Source organism: Anolis carolinensis, unplaced genomic scaffold (genome assembly GCF_035594765.1).
Source record: "Anolis carolinensis isolate JA03-04 unplaced genomic scaffold, rAnoCar3.1.pri scaffold_12, whole genome shotgun sequence".
In the NCBI taxonomy this organism is placed as follows: Eukaryota; Metazoa; Chordata; class Lepidosauria; order Squamata; family Dactyloidae; genus Anolis; species Anolis carolinensis.
Window position 1 is genome coordinate 4,931,664 of NW_026943823.1, and position 20,398 is coordinate 4,952,061.

At 36.8% G+C, this 20,398-nt stretch overlaps 1 protein-coding gene and 1 long non-coding RNA gene across 4 annotated transcripts in view; both read left to right on the top strand.

Moving 5' to 3' along the window:
* diaph2 (diaphanous related formin 2) overlaps window positions 1–20,398 on the top strand; it is a 65,859-nt gene that overhangs the window by 32,485 nt on the left and 12,976 nt on the right. For all 3 annotated transcript variants that reach the window (XM_062963879.1, XM_062963880.1, XM_062963881.1), the window contains one exon: window positions 889–984. In XM_062963879.1, the coding sequence (XP_062819949.1) occupies window positions 889–984 (96 nt within the window). The remainder of the gene's footprint in view (window positions 1–888; window positions 985–20,398) is intronic.
* Window positions 994–19,498, top strand: LOC134294065 (uncharacterized). Its single transcript, XR_010001050.1, has 2 exons — window positions 994–12,341; window positions 12,571–19,498. It is a non-coding gene; the product is annotated as an uncharacterized LOC134294065 (long non-coding RNA).

Sequence of the window (20,398 nt, forward strand, 5' to 3'; positions counted from 1 at the left end):
AATTGTGTTTATGTTGTTGTTTATTTTGTTCAATTATGTTGTCGGGCTTCTGCCCATGGAAGCCGCCCCGAGTTCCCGTGAACAGGATATAAATAAATTATTATTATTATTATTATTATTATTATTATTATTATTATTATTGTTATTATTAACCTCTCTTGTAATTGGGAATTGTGATTAGATGACCTGTACAGCATGGTGTAGTGGTTTGAGCATTGGACTACAGTTCTGGATACTTGGGTTTGAATCTATCCGCCTCTGAACAAATCTTGCTGAGAAAAACCCATGATCACCTTGAGGTCTCCCTAAGGCTGGATCTAAATATCTGTGATATAAAATCCAGATTACCTGCTTTGAATTGGATTATATGACAGTATAGACTCATAATAATTAGTTCAAAGCATATAGTATGGATTATTTGATTTGATAATCTGGATTATAGGGCAGTGTAAATCAAGTCTAAGTCAAAATCCTCCCCCCAGTGTTCATGATTATGTGTTTTCACATACCTTCATGTATGCTAAAACTACTATGAATGCTTACCAGTTTCTTGCTTGGGGATCTTGCAATAATACCTCAAGAATGTAATGGCAGTTACTGATGAAGACTGGTGTATTTGCATATAGAGCATGTCATCAATAATCAACAGGACAGGGCTTTAAAAGTCAAGAGAATATAAGTGAGGTAGGCATCAATTTCACCAAATCGGACTTCATAAGGAGCCTAGTCAGTGGTATCTCAGGAAAGTGACAGCTTTCATTACTGTGCAATATATGTCTTTAATTTAGTGGTTTTATGTAAATGTGACCCCCTTTTTGCGTTCCATATTTTCCTCTGTTATAACCTTAATTGCAAATAGATTAATTTTATTTCCTTTGCTATTCACAGAGGGCGACGAGACAGGCGTGATGGATAATCTTCTTGAGGCGCTGCAATCTGGGGCAGCATTCAGGGACCGCAGGAAGCGAATGCCAAGAACTCCAGGTAGGACATTTTCATACCTTTTTTTCAGGGAATGCGTTATATAGCCAGTGTTTGGTGTCAAGAAGTAGAGAATGTGTTTGGAGAACACTTCTATGACTTTTAATTAAAGTATCTTTAGGCTCAGGTATGAAATATTTGCAGGGCATGTATATATATATATACACCCACAGAGTGTAACATGTAACTATTATAATTGTAGATATAAGTATTGTAACTTGTAGCAATCATGTAAAAAGATGAGCCAAACTTCACAGATTTCTTTCTTGTTTGATACAAATGTACATGTAACTAAATCAACACTCCACTGTTTCTGGAATATCATTTTAATCAGTATAATGGTATTATATATTATTTATATATTATATATATTTATTATTTATTATATATTATTAATCAGTATAATGACATTATTATTATTTTATACTGTTGTATTTTATTTTATGGTGTTGGGCTTGGCCCCACGTGAGCTGCCCTAAGTCCCTTCGGGGAGATGGGGCGGGAAATAATAATAATAATAATAATAATCTATTTTTATTGACTCTTCATTTTGGTTGCCTTTTTTAAAAAGTAACAAAAATTTTGAAGCATTGCAATAACAGCCTGTTTTATATCTACTGTAAATTGCATTGAAGCCTTCTCTGCCACTGGGTATTCCATACTTGCACAAGTGAGTCATGTTTGACAAATGTCTTCATATGAGATGTTTGAGAAAGTATTGACTTGTAGCCAAAGGAGGAATTAGTTTGAAAACCATGGTCTGGCTGAAGGCACTAGTGTGGGATTAGGAAGAAAAAAAAATAAAGATAACATGTATTTCGGTGCCTTTGAAAGGTTATGAGGAGAGGATATGTAAACTTCATTGGTAACATGCTTGGCTAGATGAAGATGTGGAATCATTTCAGTTTATATGTTAGGAAATTTATATCTATAGTTATGTTACCGCTGCCTTGGTCTGGTTATAATACACATGGTATGCAAATAGAAGTTTCTTTATTTTTTCACACTTGACATGCTTCTGGGTCTCATTTTGTTTTAGAAACACTATTTCTCAAGATCCTGATAGTGCAGTATTCCATACTTTCACTAGCAGCATTAGAAGAGTATTGCTTTATCCATTCATATTTTGCTCTGTCCTAAATGATACTCTTTAGGGAGTAAGTCAACCTTTGCTTCCTATGATAGATTAAGTACTAAAATAATAATGTTTTATTATTATTGTTATTTTATTGTATGACACAGCAAACAAGATCTATACGCTGGATTTCGTATCACAAAATCACAAGTCGAACACTTCCCAAGTGTCTAGGACTGTGTGATGTAATATTATTATTATTATTATTATTATTATTATTATTATTATTATTATTATTATTCTTACCTGCCTCCTTGTGGCTAAAGGTGGGTCACAACACAGTCAAAGCACACAAACAGTGCAAGAATTCTATAAACACAATATTAAAATGTATTTCTATAAAATATGTATTAAATACAATGTATATTAGCATGTAATATACACACAAGGAAGTTGGGCTTTTCACTAAGCATAGCTGAAATAGAGATGATCATAATTCTTACTTTCTGAACTTCTGTTAATATAAAAGCACAAGGGATTTTAACTATCATCCCTAAATGAGCTAGTGCATTTGCCCTTTTTGCAACCTTTCAAAATTTAAGTGGTCAACAAATGTGATTGTTTTAGAAGATTTTATTAGTACTGCATTGCTGAGAGATGAAAGTGCATTCATCATACTTGCCTTTATGAAAATGGCAGTCCCTAGAATGTCTTCTGATAAGTAAGACAGAATACTCCTGTATGAAGGAGAATTCTATGTGTCGAGATGAAGAAATATGTTTCCTTTAGCTTCCTCATTTGTCTAATCCTTTTATACCATCTGGTATTTTCGCAAATGATCTCCACAAATCCTCCTGATTACCCTTGCAGAATAAATTCTGATAGAAGGTTGTAGTATTGATCCTACCATAATGTATGGTAAATGTCACTTATTACTCTCCATATTTTAAAAGCTTGTGCTTTTCATAGTCCAGGTGCATGAGGTACAGGTATAGCCCATGTATAGCCAACCTGATGTATTCAACAATAAGAAATACAGTTGTCTCCAACTTATATTCCAATTGTGAATCTGTATCCAGGTTTTGGTTTGTGAAGTGGAACCTAGTCTCCTATTAGAATTAAACATTCTTGAACAAATCACTTTCCTGCTTGGCCTGAAAAAATGTAAAAAATATCACTTCAATAGTCATATGCTGATTGTGGCAATGCATTTTAATGGACTGTGTGTAAACAAATACACATCTGCACTACACTTTCAAACAGAGTGGCAGTGAAATCTTAGAAGTCCTCATGTATTCATGTAAATACTGATATCAGCGGGTAGGGCCTGAAAAATCTCCCCTTTCTATGGTTCTACTTCCTTTAAAGGCAATAGTTTAATAATTCAATGAAAAAATTCCAAGGTTATGACACGACTGTTCCTTTGACGGTGCTGCCAGGATCGTATCGCAACGGAAACTGCTAAAGGGAATGGCATCCATAACTTTTTTATTTTGAATGTCATCCATAACTATATCACCATTTTTCCAAGACCTTTTATCCTAGCCCGAGGCCATGAGATATAAAACAAGGCCAATTCCAAAAAATATTCCCTCTTATATCATTTTAATCATGTTCCTGCTTCATTAGCTGTCCTTTATTCTTTACTTTTAAGTGTCTTGTTCTGCTCAGTCTTTTTTCTATTCAGTTAAATTTCTGGAAACAGTAATAACTGTTGCCCTTTCAGAAATGTGCCAGTTTAGAAATATTGGAACTATACTGTTGCCTTTGTTTTTGCTTAAAATAAGCAGAAAAGAGGGGTCTCCTTATGAAAACATGAGCAAAAGAAAGGTGTATTTCACTTAACAAAGTAAATACGTTCTTGAGCCTTACTTCTTCAACGGAATATTTTGGTAGCAGAAGCAGAAATAACATGAAAATAACAGCAATAGGTTTCTATACCACCATAAAGAACACACACAAAATGAAGAGCAGTTCAACATATCTCAGCATATATTTTATTCAAATATAACAATGTGAATGTTTGAAATGAAACAAGGAGGTCAGGTAAGCCTTTCATCAGTAAGCAAGAATGTTGAAGCTTCTAGAGACAGCTTGAAAGCTTATTTCCAAATACCGTATATGCAGGATTTCTTTTTTTTCACCTCCCTCCACTTTTCTTTTGATTTCCACTTTGGCGGCCAAGTCTCCAAGGTTGGTTTTTGTTTTTGGTTTTTTTAGACATATTGCAGGGAGGGACAAGGTTATTTGCTTCCCTCATTTCTCTCTCTTAACATCTATTCATGGATGTTCATTAAGGAATTCTGGAAGCAGTTGCTGTTTACTATGCCTGGAGCAGGCACAAATATCTGCAGTTGGATCAATGAAAATAGAATCCCATTCTTTCTCAGTTAAAGATTTATTTGCATTTCTTACTCTAGACAAGACATGCTACTACAACCTGATACTCTGTTTTTCTAGCCCTTCTTTACCAACCTATCAATATTGATTCTGCTAAAAAAACAACAACTTCTAACTAGACAGAGAAGAAAGAGGAAAAGTGAGACTGTGGGTATAAAGATTTTATAAAAACCTTTTTTTACTTACCTTGTGCCAGAGATACTAGTATATCCTTCTAGAATCAATATCCTCTTATTTGATAACATGATAACATTATCCATTTCGTTATGCAAGTCAAACAACAAGTTGTAAAGTACAGGGTGTTTGAAAAAGAACCCCCTAGTTTCCATTTAAAGTAAATGGAAACTAGGGAGTTCTTTTTCAAACACCCTGTAGATTTCCAGATCTTAAAAAATCCTCTTCTTCAGTTATCCTGCAGCACCCTCAACCTTATCCTGAGTTTTTCCCCCTTTATAGTTTAGAAAAGGTAAACCTGGTAAACCATGCAATGTAAGAGTAGATAAACAAAAAAAAAAGTATACAGATGGCAAATTAGTAAACTGTATAGAATGTTATCAAGCTCAAAAGGGAAAAAATATAGATTCCTGCTTATCGAAGGGGCGGGGAGAGAGACAAAAAAATAAATACTTAACAAAACAGAAATGTCAAAAAAGTAAAGAAAATGTGACTGTGCCTATACCTATAAGTATTTGTGTAAAAGACAAAAATAAACGGTAAATACTGTTAAATGGACTGGTCCATGAGGTCACGAAGAGTCGAAAACGACTGAACAAGTGAGACGATGACGACTGTTAAATTATACGTCTCTCCGCCAGAGGTCACTCTTCTGCAAGGCTTCCACTCAAAATTATTATTTTTCCCCAAATACTCTCTTGTTCCCAATTTCTTCCAACTGTCTAAGCAGGAAGCAAACCTGACCATTGTCTTGAGGAGCCTTGATCAGATCGAAGGGATCTAGTTCAGTGACAGGGAGGAGCCTTGATATTCATATTATTTGAATAATATCAGTATAATAGCCTTATAGTTGTCATCTAAATATATGTGCCTTTGGAATCATTCCAAAAAAGGCTTGGTTTTCCCTTGCAAGAACAGTGTAATATTAATCCACTTTCTAAGATGCCCCGTCCAAGAATTGGATTTCCCTCGCGAGAGTGGTGTAATTTTAATCCATTTTCTAAGATGCCCCATCTAAGGATTGCCTTTCCCTTGCAAAAGACTGCACCATGTGTCAAAATGAGAGGAGAGTACAATGGTTCCCTTTCCACGTGCTTTCCAGCTGGTACAATGGATCTAGAATGCAGTTAGAGCTCTGAAGACGATTGCTCCTCAGTGTTGAGAGTTTACCCCTTTTCCCACAATTTCTCTCCAGTTCAACAATACGGTGACAAAAATGAAGACTGGAAGTATTATGGATTTTTTTTCGTGTCAGGAGCTACTTGAGAAACTGCAAGTTGTTTCTGGTGTGAGAGAATTGGCCGTCTGCAAGGATGTTGCCCAGGGGACGCCCGGATGTTTTTGATGTTTTATCATCCTTGTGGGAAGCTTCTCTCATGTCCCTGCATTATTTATTTATTTATTTACAGTATTTATATTCCGCCCTTCTCACCCCGAAGGGGACTCAGGGCGGATCACATTATACACACACAGGGCAAACATTCAATGCCCATAAACACATCAAACAGAGACCGAGACAGACAGATGCAGAGGCAGTTTAACCTGACGGCACTTCCTCATTCCAGGTCGTAAATTAGTTAAACTTACCTCCCCACTTTTTTTTATAAGTGGTACCTTATTTCCTACTTAATAGATGCAACTATCTTTCGGGTTGCCAGGTCAACCACAAGCAGGGGCTATTTTTTATTTTTTATTGACGGGTGCTCACCCCGCCACGGGCTGGCCTCGAACTCATGACCTCATGGTCAGAGTGATTTATTGCAGCTGCTCAACAGCCTGCGCCACAACCCTGCATGGAGCTGGAGCTGATAGAGGGAGCTCATCCACGCTCTCCCCGGGTGGGATTCGAGCCTGTCAGCTTTCAGATCAGCAACCCAACCTTCAAGTCACAAGGCTTTAATCCACTACGCCATCGGGGGCTCAAGTATTATGGATGTGTTGTGGGATGGCATCTGTGCCTCTCCATCATTGAACTAGAGCAAAAATGTCCCACAGTGGAAAAAACTGTCCGATTCATGAGATCGTCACAGACAGAAGACTGGATAAGCCTCCAACTCCAGGCTTTTCCATCTCTTCTGAGGCTTGAAAAAAAGAAACAGCAGAACAGCAACGACCAATGAGGGAAGATGCAGGGATTTCCAACCTTGCCAGCATCCATTGATCACCCCATGATCATCATATATGTTGGATCTCCACAGCACTTAATATCTTCCTCCTCCTACCTTGGTTCTAACCTCTGCAATTGGAGGGTGAGATCCAGGATACACCATTGGTTTTAGGGTGATTCCAACAGCATTTTACTAAACCTAAATCAGCCTCTTTAATTCTAGAGTGCCACTCTTCTTATTTCCACGGCTTTTCATCACTGTTTTCACCACTTCTTTGCAACCGAGATTATTGCCCAGGTTGGATATGTTGTGAAGTGAAGCTTCTTGAAATAACTACTTCATGTGGCTGTGTTACACAATACAACAGCTAATGGGAAAAAATAATAATTGCTTTTTTCCCAATATTGTAAGAGTAAATAATACCGAATAGAACCAGCAAGTGGTGTTGCAGTACTGCAGTGTTTCCTCAAGGACGAAGTAATCCAATGAGTAGGTAAGCAGGACATGCCACACAGCAATAATGGATCTTTGTACCCTTTTTCTTTGTTGTCGTTGCAACTGTGGCTCTGGAAAGGTGAAACTTCTGTTTTTGCTTTTAATCTCTGCATCTGACACAGTGCAGCTGCAGACAGCAGGGGGAAGAGTTTGCCAAATTACCAGCCTCTGGGAAACATACACACATGCAATTTGCACGCAGATACACACACAAAAATGTCATTACCAATGACAAATCAAAGCTGAAAGTTTGCTTTGCCTGTTGTCATTCATTGCCATTCATATTTAGAAAGTAGACTGCTGTGATAATTGATTTGATGGTCCAACTTGAGTGGAAGCACTTCTGGGCATAGCAGGCCTCACAGATGCCAAAAAAGAAGAAAGGTGGGAATGAAATAATGCACTACTTTCTCCTTAGAGGCATGTGGCCCAGTTTTGAGAAAAGAAAAACATCCTTTGGAAGAAGGGGGAGAAGAAAACTTTAAGAACTCAGCAATAAAATACAAAAATGACCCTCAGCCTCATAAAAATAGACATTCAAACACAGATAATGGGAGGAGATATTTTACTGGCAGATGAATAATGGAAGAATGTTGGGAAAATAATATGAATTTTAGTGGAATCCATCTATGGGGTATCTCTCCCTCCCTCTTCCCTTGGTGTTGTTTTGGTGAGGACAGAATTGATACCCCTTTTATATTGATATATGTTCAGTACAGAATTAATAGCCAAAATGTTCACCTCCCTCCTCCCCAAATAAAACAATAATTGAGATTGAAAGCAGTGTAGGAATACAGTAGAGTCTCACTTATCCAAGTTTCTGGATTATCCAAGCCATTTTTGTAGTCAGTGTTTTCAATATATCGTGATATTTTGGTGCTAAATTCGTAAATACAGTAATTACAACATAACATTACTGTGTATTGAACTGCTTTTTCTGTAAAAATTTGTAGTTAAACATGATGTTTTGGTGCTTAATTTGTAAAATCATAACCTAATTTGATGTTTAATAGGCTTTTCCTTAATCCCTCCTTATTATCCAAGATATTCGCTTATCCAAGCTTCTGCCGGCCCATTTATCTTGGATAAGTGAGACTACTGTATATGGCCACTCCTAAGGTTATTTACTTGAAACATGATTTGATTATGGAACTTGTCCTTATTCTGAAGAGTGCAGAGAGGTGTTATTACCTTTAGCTCCCCCAACCAGCCAACTGATATGAATAACTTAGAAAGCTACAGTGACAAATGAGAGAGAAACAGATAAAACAGGTACTCAATTCAGTGCATGACCCAACAACAATCTCGGCCATTTGCCCTGTCATCAATTCAGGGAGTGAAGTAAAAGCAGATGAAAGATGTGAGCGGAAACATCACATGTTTTAATAATAGATTCATAGGGTTAGAAGGGACCACAAGGGTCATTTGGTCCAACCCCCTACCATGAAGGAATACAGAAACGGTTTGCCTTCAGAAAGGAGTCTAGATTGTCTAGATTGAAGAGAGTAATAGTACCATTCTATTTCTCACATATAATACTGTGTCAAATTCTGGACAGTACAATTCAAGCAGGATATTGACAAGCTAGAGAAGAGAGATAAAAATGGTAAAAGGTATGGAAGTTGTGTCCTATTAGAAGTGGCTTGAGGATATGTCTAACCTGAAGAAAAGATTAAAAGGCGGCATGATAGCCAGGAAGACATCTTTCCACCATGTCTCTTCTATCAATTTTAACTATATAATAATATATAATACTCATATTATACTATACTAATATTATAATATATTGTATATACATATAATATTGATAATATTATGATGTAATGCAGTGTAATAATAATAATAATAATAATACACTATTATAACAATACTAGCTGTGCCCGGCCACGCGTTGCTGTGGCGTTGTCTGGTGGTGTCTGTATTTTATAGGCAGTGTGGAAGAGGCCTAAGTGAGGCCTAACTTTGCCTGTCCCCTGGGCTGAGTGGGTTGCTAGGAGACCAAGTGGGCGGAGCTTAGCCTTCTAAATGGCAGCAATTGGATAAAAACAATTATTCCTCTCCCTCTAATTAGGACTTTATTTTTCTTTTCTTTTTGTTGTATCAACCTAGAGACATGGATAAGGGGTTGTGCTGTCAATTTTTGAGGTTGTGAGGTGTTTAGTTTTGTTGTTTTGTCGGTCGCCAGGATTCCATCACTCTTTTATATATATAGATTATAATTATATTTATATCACATGTAATATTACTAATAATTTTGCAATATACAGTAGAGTCTCACTTATCCAACATAAACGGGCTGGCAGAATGTTGGATAAGCGAATAAGTTGGATAATAAGGAGGGATTAAGGAAAAGCCTATTAAACGTCAAATTAGGTTATGAGTTTACAAATTAAGCACCAAAACATCATGTTATACAACAAATTTGACAGAAAAAGTAGTTCAATACGCAGTATTAATATGTAGTATTTACTGTATTTACGAATTTAGCACAAAAATATCACGATGTATTGAAAACATTGACTACAAAAATGCGTTGGATAATTCGGAACTTTGGATAAGTGAGTGTTGGATAAATGAGACTCTACTGTAGTTGTATAGTACAATATAATAATATATAATGCTTATATGGTGCTTATCTTGTGCTATACTAATAATATAATATGTATATATAACTTGTAAGCCGCCCTGAGTCCCCTTCGGGGTGAGAAGGGTGAGATATAAATGTCGCTAATAAATAATAATATTTGAAAGGGAATCACATTGAATAAAGATGGAGTGTGTTTATGCCTTCAAGTTGCTTGTCAACTTATGGTGACCCCCATGAATTTTATAGAGTTTTCTTAGGCAAGAAATGTTTAGAGGTGCTTTTGCCCATTATTTCCTGTGAAATATAGCCTATAGTACCCGCTATTCATTGGCAGTCTGCCATCAAGTACCAATTAGGGAGGAACCTGCTTAGCTTCCAAGAATATAGTGTTTGGAGGGTATTTAGACCTTCAGTTTGAACATAAATGTCCAGAAATGAAAGCTAATCTTACATGCACCAGTCTGATCCTCCAAATTCTTTAAATGATACTAGCTCAAATTCCCCTGCTGCAATTTTTGTAAGTGAAGCTTTTTTTAATGTTGGCGTTAACTCACCATTGTGTGGAAGTCTTTTATGAAAGTACGTTATCTATAATAAGCCTAGTGAGCAGCCTGTATGATATTGGTAGATAGAAACCTTTTAAACATTATCAGCTTGACGCGTGTTAAATCTTTGGCAGTTGAAAATAGAAAATGAATAGCAGTTTCAACCAGATGTAGTATTTTAACTCTGTTGTAAACAAAATTTCATTCTCCTAGTGCCGAGGCGCTCTCATTTCAGGAACGTCCGCACTGAAAGGCATGAGTGAGCCTAATAATTTCACCCCTGAGTGTTCATATACAAGGAGCTTCAAAGAGTATTCAGTGGGGAATGTGCAAGGTATTAAAATATAAACTACATAGAATACCGGTCAAAAGATCTTCAGACCATATATATCGAAACTCATTTGTTTCACTTTCCAAAAAATCGTAGTAGTCTAATAATATCTGACTTTAATGTTTTATTTATTTGTTTTTATATTGTTGTGTTTTTTATATTGTCTGTATTCACCTGGGCTTGGCCCTATGTAAGCTGCCCCGAGTCCGTTCGGGGAGATGGAGACGGGGTATAAATAATAATAATAATAATTATTATTATTATTATTATTATTATTATTATTATTATTTTATTGTATGACACAGCAAACAAGATAGACATGCTGGATTTCATATCACAAAATCAAAAGTCGAACACTTCCCAAGTGTCTAGGACTGTGTGATGTATTTTTGGATGGTGCGTGCAGATCCCAGTAGGGTGACCTTTTGCAGTTGGCAGATCATAATTTTGTCAATGTCTATTGTTTCCAAATGCCAGCTGAGATCTTTTGGCATGGCACTCAGTGTGCCGATCACCACCGGGACCACCTCTACTGGTTTCTGCCAGAATCTTTGAAGTTCAATCTTGAGGTCCTGATAGCGGCTGAGTTTTTCCTGTTGTTTTTCATCAATGCGACTGTCACCTGGGATGGCGACATCAATGATCCAAACCTTTTTCTTTTCCACAACTGTGATGTCTGGTGTGTTGTGTTCCAGAACTTTCTCAGTCTGGATTTGGAAGTCCCACAGTATCTTTGCGTGCTCATTTTCCAATACTTTTGCAGGTTTGTGATCCCACCAGTTCTTTACTGCTGGGAGGTGGTACTTGTGGCATAAGTTCCAATGAATCATTTGGGCCACATAGTTGTGCCTCTGTTTGTAGTCTGTCTGTGCAATTTTCTTACAATAGCTGAGGATATTATCAATGGTTTCATCAGCTTCCTTGCACAGTCTGCATTTTGGGTCATCAGCTGATTTTTCGATCTTGGCCTGAATTGCCTTTGTCCTGATGGCTTGCTCCTGGGCTGCAAGGATCAGGCCTTCTGTCTCCTTCTTCAGGGTCCCATTCGTGAGCCAGAGCCAGGTCTTCTCCCTATCAGCTTTTCCTTCAATTTTGTCAAGGAACTTTCCATACAATGTATTATTATTATTATTATTATTATTATTATTATTATTATTATTATTATTACTATTATTATCATCATCCCTGTGCACTGTCAGATGGACACTACATTCTGGGATAGTTCCTGGCCATCACTGAGTATATTTGCTAGCATTGCCTTCCTCCTTGGTCATGCTTTGCTGATATCTCCAGAGTTTCATGTCTGTCTCCCACGATGATGGAAGGGCAACACATTCCAGATATTTCTCCTTTTCTCTGAGCTACCATGCATTGAGAAAAGAGGATGGTGGAACTGGTCTGTTTGAATAGTGAACTGGTGCTACCCACCCTCACCCCAAAGTGCAATGTTGCTCAGCAAGGTCCGGAAGATTCCATGTCTGCGTAATTCATGTTAAACCAAGTCCTTGGGCATCAACTAGACATCTAGGCTCAACTTCTGATCCAATGCAACATATAGGGCCTGTGTGGACATGCCTTGAGACATCAACCTAAATGAACCATTTATATTCCTGTTAATGTCCAAGGTGCAATTGTGATCTTATCTGTAGGAAACACAGACACAACTACCCTTGTAAATGCAGTGCATCAGAAAACCCTGATGAAAATGGCAGATCAATATACTAATTTGAGTTTATATGGGCTAATGAAGTCTTTCTATTAGACTGTATGTGCACCATTTTATTTGTATCTTGCTCTTCCTCAAAGTTGTTAAGCTCCTTCATTCACTACAGTAAGGACTGCCCAGGCTGAATGTCTCCACACACTGTGGGTAGATATGTGGTGAACAGAAACATTTCAGACTCTGAAATCCAGTTGTATGTTCACTGGTTGTAGACTGACCCATTCATGTCTATGCGAGCATTTTTACATGACCATCATATTTTTGTTTTTACAGTTGTTTTGTTTGTTTAACAAACCTTCTGAACCCTCTTCTGAATTAAAATACGAAATTCACTTCTCCAAAGTGGAAAACTTGAATTTGAAAATATATAATGGGGTTAGAGGGTGAAGTGAAGAGTTTTCAAAACATAATACAATGTTTTGCAAAAACATTTTGTAGTGAAGATTATTTCTTACATTTCTATAATCTTGAACAAAATCAAACAACAATAAAAACATAATAGTTTCAAAGTGTTTTGGGCTGTTATACTTGCAAAATGTCCAATTATATTATGGAAAAGCAGCAATCAGACCCGCTTTGTGGTGCATATGCTCCAGTAATGGCTGTTTGGTTTTGAGTTGCTTTGCTTTGTTGTCGTGTGGCAACATGAGAGTGTCAGGGTTGAAAGGAATCGTCTCCATCTTGCCTCCATACAACCCATTTCGAAATACTATGAGACCTCCTTTAATGTGGATCTCTTATTATAAAAAGGACACTGTCACATATTATCTATCATTTGGAAAGGATAATAGTTTATGCCATATTTTAGTGCAAAATATAGAAAAAATATATACATTTTTAAGCTATCGAGGGCCTAAGGAGTCTTTTAAGTCTTGCTTTAAGAGAGCTTAAGCAACATTTTAAGCTGTATAGGAAAAGATAACTAGAGGTCAGATAGATGCTGATGTGTTATAATCCTTCGTAGATTAAATGGACCACTGGGATTTGTTTCAAGATTACAGTGTTATTTTAGTATCCACACTGCGTAACTCAAGGACTAAACCGATGTATAAGAAAATAGGTGATTTTTAGGAAACTAGAGTCTGAGTTGTTTAGGGCTTTATATGCTAAGAGTTAAACTTTGCACATAACTAAATAGTGAAGGTATTAAACTATGTTGAGAAACTGCCCCACTGAGCACCTCACTAAATCATTCTGCACCACTTGCAGTTTCCACACAACAACAACACAACAACAAAACTTTATTTATATACAGCTCTATCTCCGATAAGGACTCAGAGTGGTTTACTTGAGACCCATAATGCGAGGTCACATCAGCAGTCTGCAACATGTAGTTTTGACCATTTCAAGCTCACTTATGTGGTGGAGAAATCTTTGGAAACAGGAAATTTTCTCCTTTTGGTTCGATCATCATCTAACCAGAAGTATCATCTTCCTTTCTTGCTGTTCTCCAAAGTGGAAAGTGAGAATAACTGAGACTAATTTACAACCCTTCTCTTTGCATCTGGATTGTAGAACTGGAAAAAAATCCAACTCTACTATAATTAACAAAAAAAATTGCATTGCATCAATCAATATAAAAAAAATCCAAACATATTTGTCACAAGTGACTAAACTACTAGAATGTATATGTATTAAATTTATGATTGTCAAAATGATTATTATTAGTGTAAACATTTGCCTATGACGTAAACAATAGGAGTATAGTGTCAAGATCAAGGGAAGGATGTCGTATTGTGGAGCGGCAAGCTGGTTTTCTGCTGCTCTAAAAACTAGGATGCGGAGAAATGGATTCAAATGGCAGGAAAGGAGATTCTCCATGATCTTTAAGAAGAACACTTTGGCAGTAAGACTTAGCAGTTCAATAGTGCTTCAGAGGCTGGTGAAGTCTCCTTGGCTGGAGGTTTTTAAGCTATGGATGGATGGCCATCCATCAGGAATGCTTTTATTGCATGGCAGGGAGCTAAACTGGATGGCTACTGTGGTCTCTTCCAGTTCTATGAACCTATGGAAGCATAAAGCCCAAGACACAAAAAATACATTTTTGACTTAAATGCATAAGATCCTTTGTATTGTGTCTTGCTTCTTTAATATCTAACACGTTTAGATGGAAATTATTGTATTGTTTTGCTTCCGCAGCATTTGCAACAGCAGCTGTTCGGTTGTAATTAACCATCTGAAGTAATGAATTCTAAATTGCATTTGCAATTACTTGTAACTAAAATTATCTGAACTAAAAAGAAAATTATTTTAGTCCTAGGGATAGCTTTGCTGCTTTATCACTTTGGTTATACTAAAGCTTTAGATTAAAGTAACTTGGTTTTTAAATTAAATGTCAAATATAATTTGCCAGTGGAAACATGAAGTGTAGTCAGCTGTATTCTGAAGCAGGAAATGCTAGCTCAGCATCCTTTCCTATTGATATATACATAAAATCAGCTTTTTTGCCCTATTAGATCATATCTGGCAAAATATAAATGTGACTTTACATATATATGCATGCATATGCCACGTATAAATGTAGAAAATAAACTATACCCAAGGGTAAGATTTTCTTACAGCTGTCAGAGCCACGGATTCCATAATTTTAATGTTTATGGAATATGAATGAGTTTTCACATTTTTGTGATTTTTCATGATATTTGACATTTTGAAATATCTATATGAATAAATATCACTTACTGGGCTGCAGCCCAACAAAGTTTATGTGGGTTTTTGACAGAGAACGCAATTACTCAAGGAAGGCTGGACAATTGGGGTTTTCAAGATGCTTTAGACTCTTGTTTAGTTCATCGGAGTAAGGTTTAATTCCATTAAAAAAAAAAAAACCACATTAGGAAGACCTTCCTGAATGCAAAAGTTGTTCAGCGGTGGAACTCTCTTGCCTCGGAGTATGGTGGAGATCCTTCTTTGGAGGCTTTTAAGCAAAGGCTGGATGGAGTACTTTATGCTTTTCCTGCGTGGAAGGGGGTTAGATTAGATGACCCATGTGGTCTCTTCCAACTCTATGAGTCTATAATCATCTGTGACTTAAATAAAATTGAATTAGACAGTAACCACAACTGAAGCTCAAAATTCCGAAGGATAAAAAGGAAATGTTGTGCCAACTTCTCAGAATGCAAAACTTGCTTACAGGCGGTCAAAAGATTCTGACATTAATTGACAGAGGCAGCAAGCCTAGCACTGCCTAGTCCAAAAGTCCCTCACATTAGTGACAGCGTGCTTTGTATGAGATTCTGGTGTCAGAAAGCTGGACACTTTGACATCAAGGGATTTGAAAGTGCCATTCACTTTTCTCCATCTTTCTTGCTTAGGCACTTGGAAGTACATTTACCAGTTTGAAGGTGCTTTGATACAGAAAGCCGCAGGATGTAAAGTTCTCTTAGAGGGCATTGTGCCCTAGAATCTATCTGTCTTGTGGTCAAGACACTTGAAGAGAATGAAGAGAACTGAGCAGTCTCTGCTTGGTTTTAGTTACCTACAAACTGAATTGTGACGATAACGGAAACTATCATAGAAACATATTACAAATTGCAAGCATTACTGATAAAGAATGGGAGTGGGAGATACACATACATACCTTCTCTGCCTTTACTCTACCTTTGGCACCGAGACTTAAGGCATCTTTAAGGATAAGGCAAATTTAGGAAATATTCCACATCATTAAGACACAGAAAATGTGATATTAATAGAAATAAAGCCATTTTAAAATGCACCCACTAAAAACCCCCCACCATAAATACAGTATTATATTTATACAATATAAAATACAATAATATAGTACAGTAGAGTCTCACTTACGGGCTGGCAGAATGTTGGATAAGCGAATATGTTGGATAGTAAGGAGGGATTAAGGAAAAGCCTATTAAACATCAAAATAGGTTATGATTTTACAAATTAAGCACCAAAGTATCATGTTATACAACAAATTTGACAGGAAAAGTAGTTCAATATGCAGTAATGTTATGTTGTAATTATACTATTTACGAATTTAGCACCAAAATATCATGATATATTGAAAACATTGACTACAAAAATGCGTTGGATAATTCAGAATGTTGGATAAGTGAATGTTGGATAAGTGAGACTCTACTGTATTTTATTAAAATCTCTTATCCATCCATAGTCAAATGTTCCCCCAATTTGGAAACTATAAGAACTATTATAAAACAGTGCCACCAACTCCTGTTCTAACAAGACAACCCAGAAGATACCATGACCCCCTGGGGAGATAAGGCAGCCTATAAATAAAGATTGTTGTTGTTGTTTTTGTTGTTGTTGTTGTTGTTGTTGTTACTATTATTATGGCCAAATGACATCAAAAGCCACTGAAGCTTCAAGCGGAACCAGTAAAGGTACATCTGTCTTGTTCATTCATCAACCAAAGCCATCTTTGTTCCAAAAACAGTCTGAATCATTACATTTTGAAACTCGTTCATGGATTCCACATCCGCTTCTATATCTTTAGAAAAACCACTACCACGCCCCCTTTGCTATACACACAGGCACAATATTTAGAGAGCATCTGCAGCTAACCCTACAGAAAACTCATTAAAAAATGTAATGAAATGAGTTGGATTCAAGTGTTTCTCATAGAAAGCTGTTTCACTTCTGTGGAATAGGTATAGAGATTTTGTTTAAAAAAATACATATAATTCATCCAGAAATTTACAGGGAGTCATTTGGAACTGACCTATTTTTTGCATGTTTTGGCAAAAGAATTTGGACTAGTACTCAGTAGGTATGGGAGAGAGAGATTGCAAATGCATCCATATTTATGTTCACTTATTCTCGTAACATAGAGAGGCTACAGATCCATGGGTTACTTCAGACACATAATGATCCTGATTTTCAGGATTTTACAAAAAATACCAGCCGTTGGACTAAAACTAGCTCAGACTTTTTCATTTCTTCTATTCATTGCAGGAGCTGTGTGTGTAAACTAGACTGATAAAGATGGAAATGTGAAAAATACATGAGGGAAGACTAGTATAGGTTGTCTTTGTGCCTATTACAAAATAATGCCCTACCAGTGTTTACAATTCACTATCCCAACATCTCACTAAAGTTAATGTTTATGGATTTGCCATTTCCTATAAGGTTTGCCACTCCTTCATTGAGATGATGGTGGAATAATAATAATAATAATAATAATAATAATAATAATAATAATAATAATAATAATAATAATAATAATAATAACTTTATTTTTATACCCCGCCCCATCTCCCCGAAGGGACTCGGGGCGGCTCACATGGGGCCATGCCCAATACAATTAAAAAACCAATCACAAAGCCATGACACATTTAACCCGATAAAAACATCAACATCAATAAAAACAATCATTAAAAAGCATAAATCATGCAATATTAAAATCAGGGGACTAAATTCATAGATCCCGAGCAAAGTGCAGAGAATACTAAATGGAGACAGGTAATTTCACAGTTAAAATGGACAATAAAGTGCGGTGTAATAATGGTAAAAACATCAGGAATGGGGCAATTATAGAATGGGCAGACAGGTCAATCCAACAACGATTAAATGTCAAAGGCCTTTTGGAAGAGCCAGGTTTTTAAGCTCTTCCGGAATGAGAGGAGGGTAGGGGCCTTTTAACTATGTGCAGAAAACATTCTGAATCAGCACCAAGCTAGCTAAAATATAGTCATCATTCCACCAAAAGAGAGGAATCCCGTAATATGTGTTCATTCATATCATGGTTTGAAACATTCATTTTGTCTTCCAGATCTTTATTTGTTTGGTCTTGTAGCATGAGGAGTAGCTCTTCTTTGTAACTCACAATCCTTCACAAATAATTTATAGCTGAAAACACATGCAGTATTTATTATTTCCCAGTAAGAACACACAGTAGGAGGAGTTCAGGTAAGTAACAGGGCGGTGGAGTGAGGCTCAGACATGAGTTGCTTTTTAATGTTAGATGATGGGCAAGCACTAATGATCGCTCCTTGCACCAGCCGCTCACACAAGAAAGATGCCATCTTCCGTTTTCTCATAGCATATTCAGTTCCATTTAAATATTGCAAGCAGCAGAACTGCAAATGTTAGCCTAATCATGAATAAAAAATGGAGATATTTTATTCTAAAAATAATAATTATGGATAGGGTAGCTGTATTGTATTATTTTAAATATTTCATTTTATATGTAGACTCCAGGCTGCTGCAGAATTGCCAGTGTTTTATATATTTTTTTATTTGTTCTAAGGCATTAAAAATACAAGACGGAGGCTATTGCAAGGATATTGGAGGAAGGTTATTTCTTTTTGACAGGGACTGTCAGTAATTATAGGCTGTGGGAAAAAGTGCTGCAGCCAGTTTCACTGAAATGGTGGTAGAAAAAGCCAGAAGAGTGCAACCCAACTCGCATTGTACAAATGACGGTGCCTCTCTTTAGTAGAAAAGGACCATCTTTTCCAACCATTAAAACCTTTCTGTACACAGTACACAAAGAATAAAAATATTTGTGCATGGATGACTACCTTCTGATATTTAAACTGCCGGCTGCTAAAAGTGATTAGATGTCCTGCTGAGGCAAACACATTTTCCACCCATCTTTAATAAAATATTGTAAGGAATCGCTGGAAGACCTTGCTTGTGCTTTCACCTACCCGCTTTTTTTAAAAAAACTATTATTGCAGCCTTGTGAAAGAATCAGTATTGACTCCTGACAGGCACTTTTGGATAGGAGGAGCCTTCTCTTGTAGCTTTCTGTGTGTTTTGTCAAATCCCATACTTTCAGCTGAAGTGTAAAGTGAAAGCCGATGTCAGGGAATGCCTTCAAGCATGAGCTGGTGCTGGTCTCCTGCGATTTACTTTTATTTTAAAAATGAGGGAGAGAGAGGGAGAGGGAGAGAAATCAGATTGAATTGTAAAATGATGGCAATCTAACTGGACATAAACACATTTCTTGCCAGCTCAGCAACTGTTCTGTATCATTAGTGGAAGAAGGTACAGTAGAAAGAAATTTATTTATTTAATGGAAAATATGTCCAGATGAGAAGATGGTGACTTAGTGGTAGCATTTTTATTTGAGATGTATAAAACCATAATTGTGTTTCATCTCACTCTTGTTGCCATGAAGGAAGCCTTTCTCAATGGCTTATGTACATTCAAAATACTAGGGGGATTATAGCTGAAGCTGATAGTAGGAACTGGAGATCTTGAGATTGGTGAAACTTAATACCTGTAAGCATGGGATTCTGTGCAGAATTTCCTGAGCTCAATGAAACCAGCTTTCTTAAAACCCAAGGTTTGTATTTTAGTCATGTTCTTTGGCCAATCATAAATTCTAGCATTACATGATCACCACCATCCTCTCCAAGTACTAACTGGTATGGGGTTGTTGTATGTTTTCTGGGCTGTATGGTCAGGTTCCAAAAGTATTCTCTCCTGACATTTCACCCACATCTATGGCAAGCATCCTTAGAGATTGTGAGGTAGGGAGAAACTAAGCAAGGAAGGTTTATATATCTGTGGAAATTCCTGGGTGGAGGGAAGAACTTTTGTCTGTTAGAGGCCAATTTGAATGTTGCAATTAATCACCTTTGTTAGCATTTAATGGCTTTCCCAGTCTCTCATCCTGGCCTGGGGGAATCCTTTGTTCAGAGTCATTAGCTGCCCCTGATTGATCCCTGTCTGAAATTCTTCTGTTTTCAGAGTGCTGCTCCTTATTTACTGTTTGGAGTTTTTTTAATACTGGTAGCCAGATTTTGTTCATTTTCATGGTTTCCTCCTTTCTGTTGAAGTTGTCCACATGCCTGTGGATTTCAATGGCTTCTCTGTGTAGTCTGACATGATAGTTGTTGGGAGTGCTTTTAGTGACAAACTCCTCCCTATTGATTAAGATCAAGTTCAGGATTGCTCATCTCCTTATTTCTTTCTCATCTTTTGAAAGTGGAAATTATATGCAAGGCACATCTTTATAAAGTTTATCATCTCAAACAACTCCCACCTCCTTATGATGT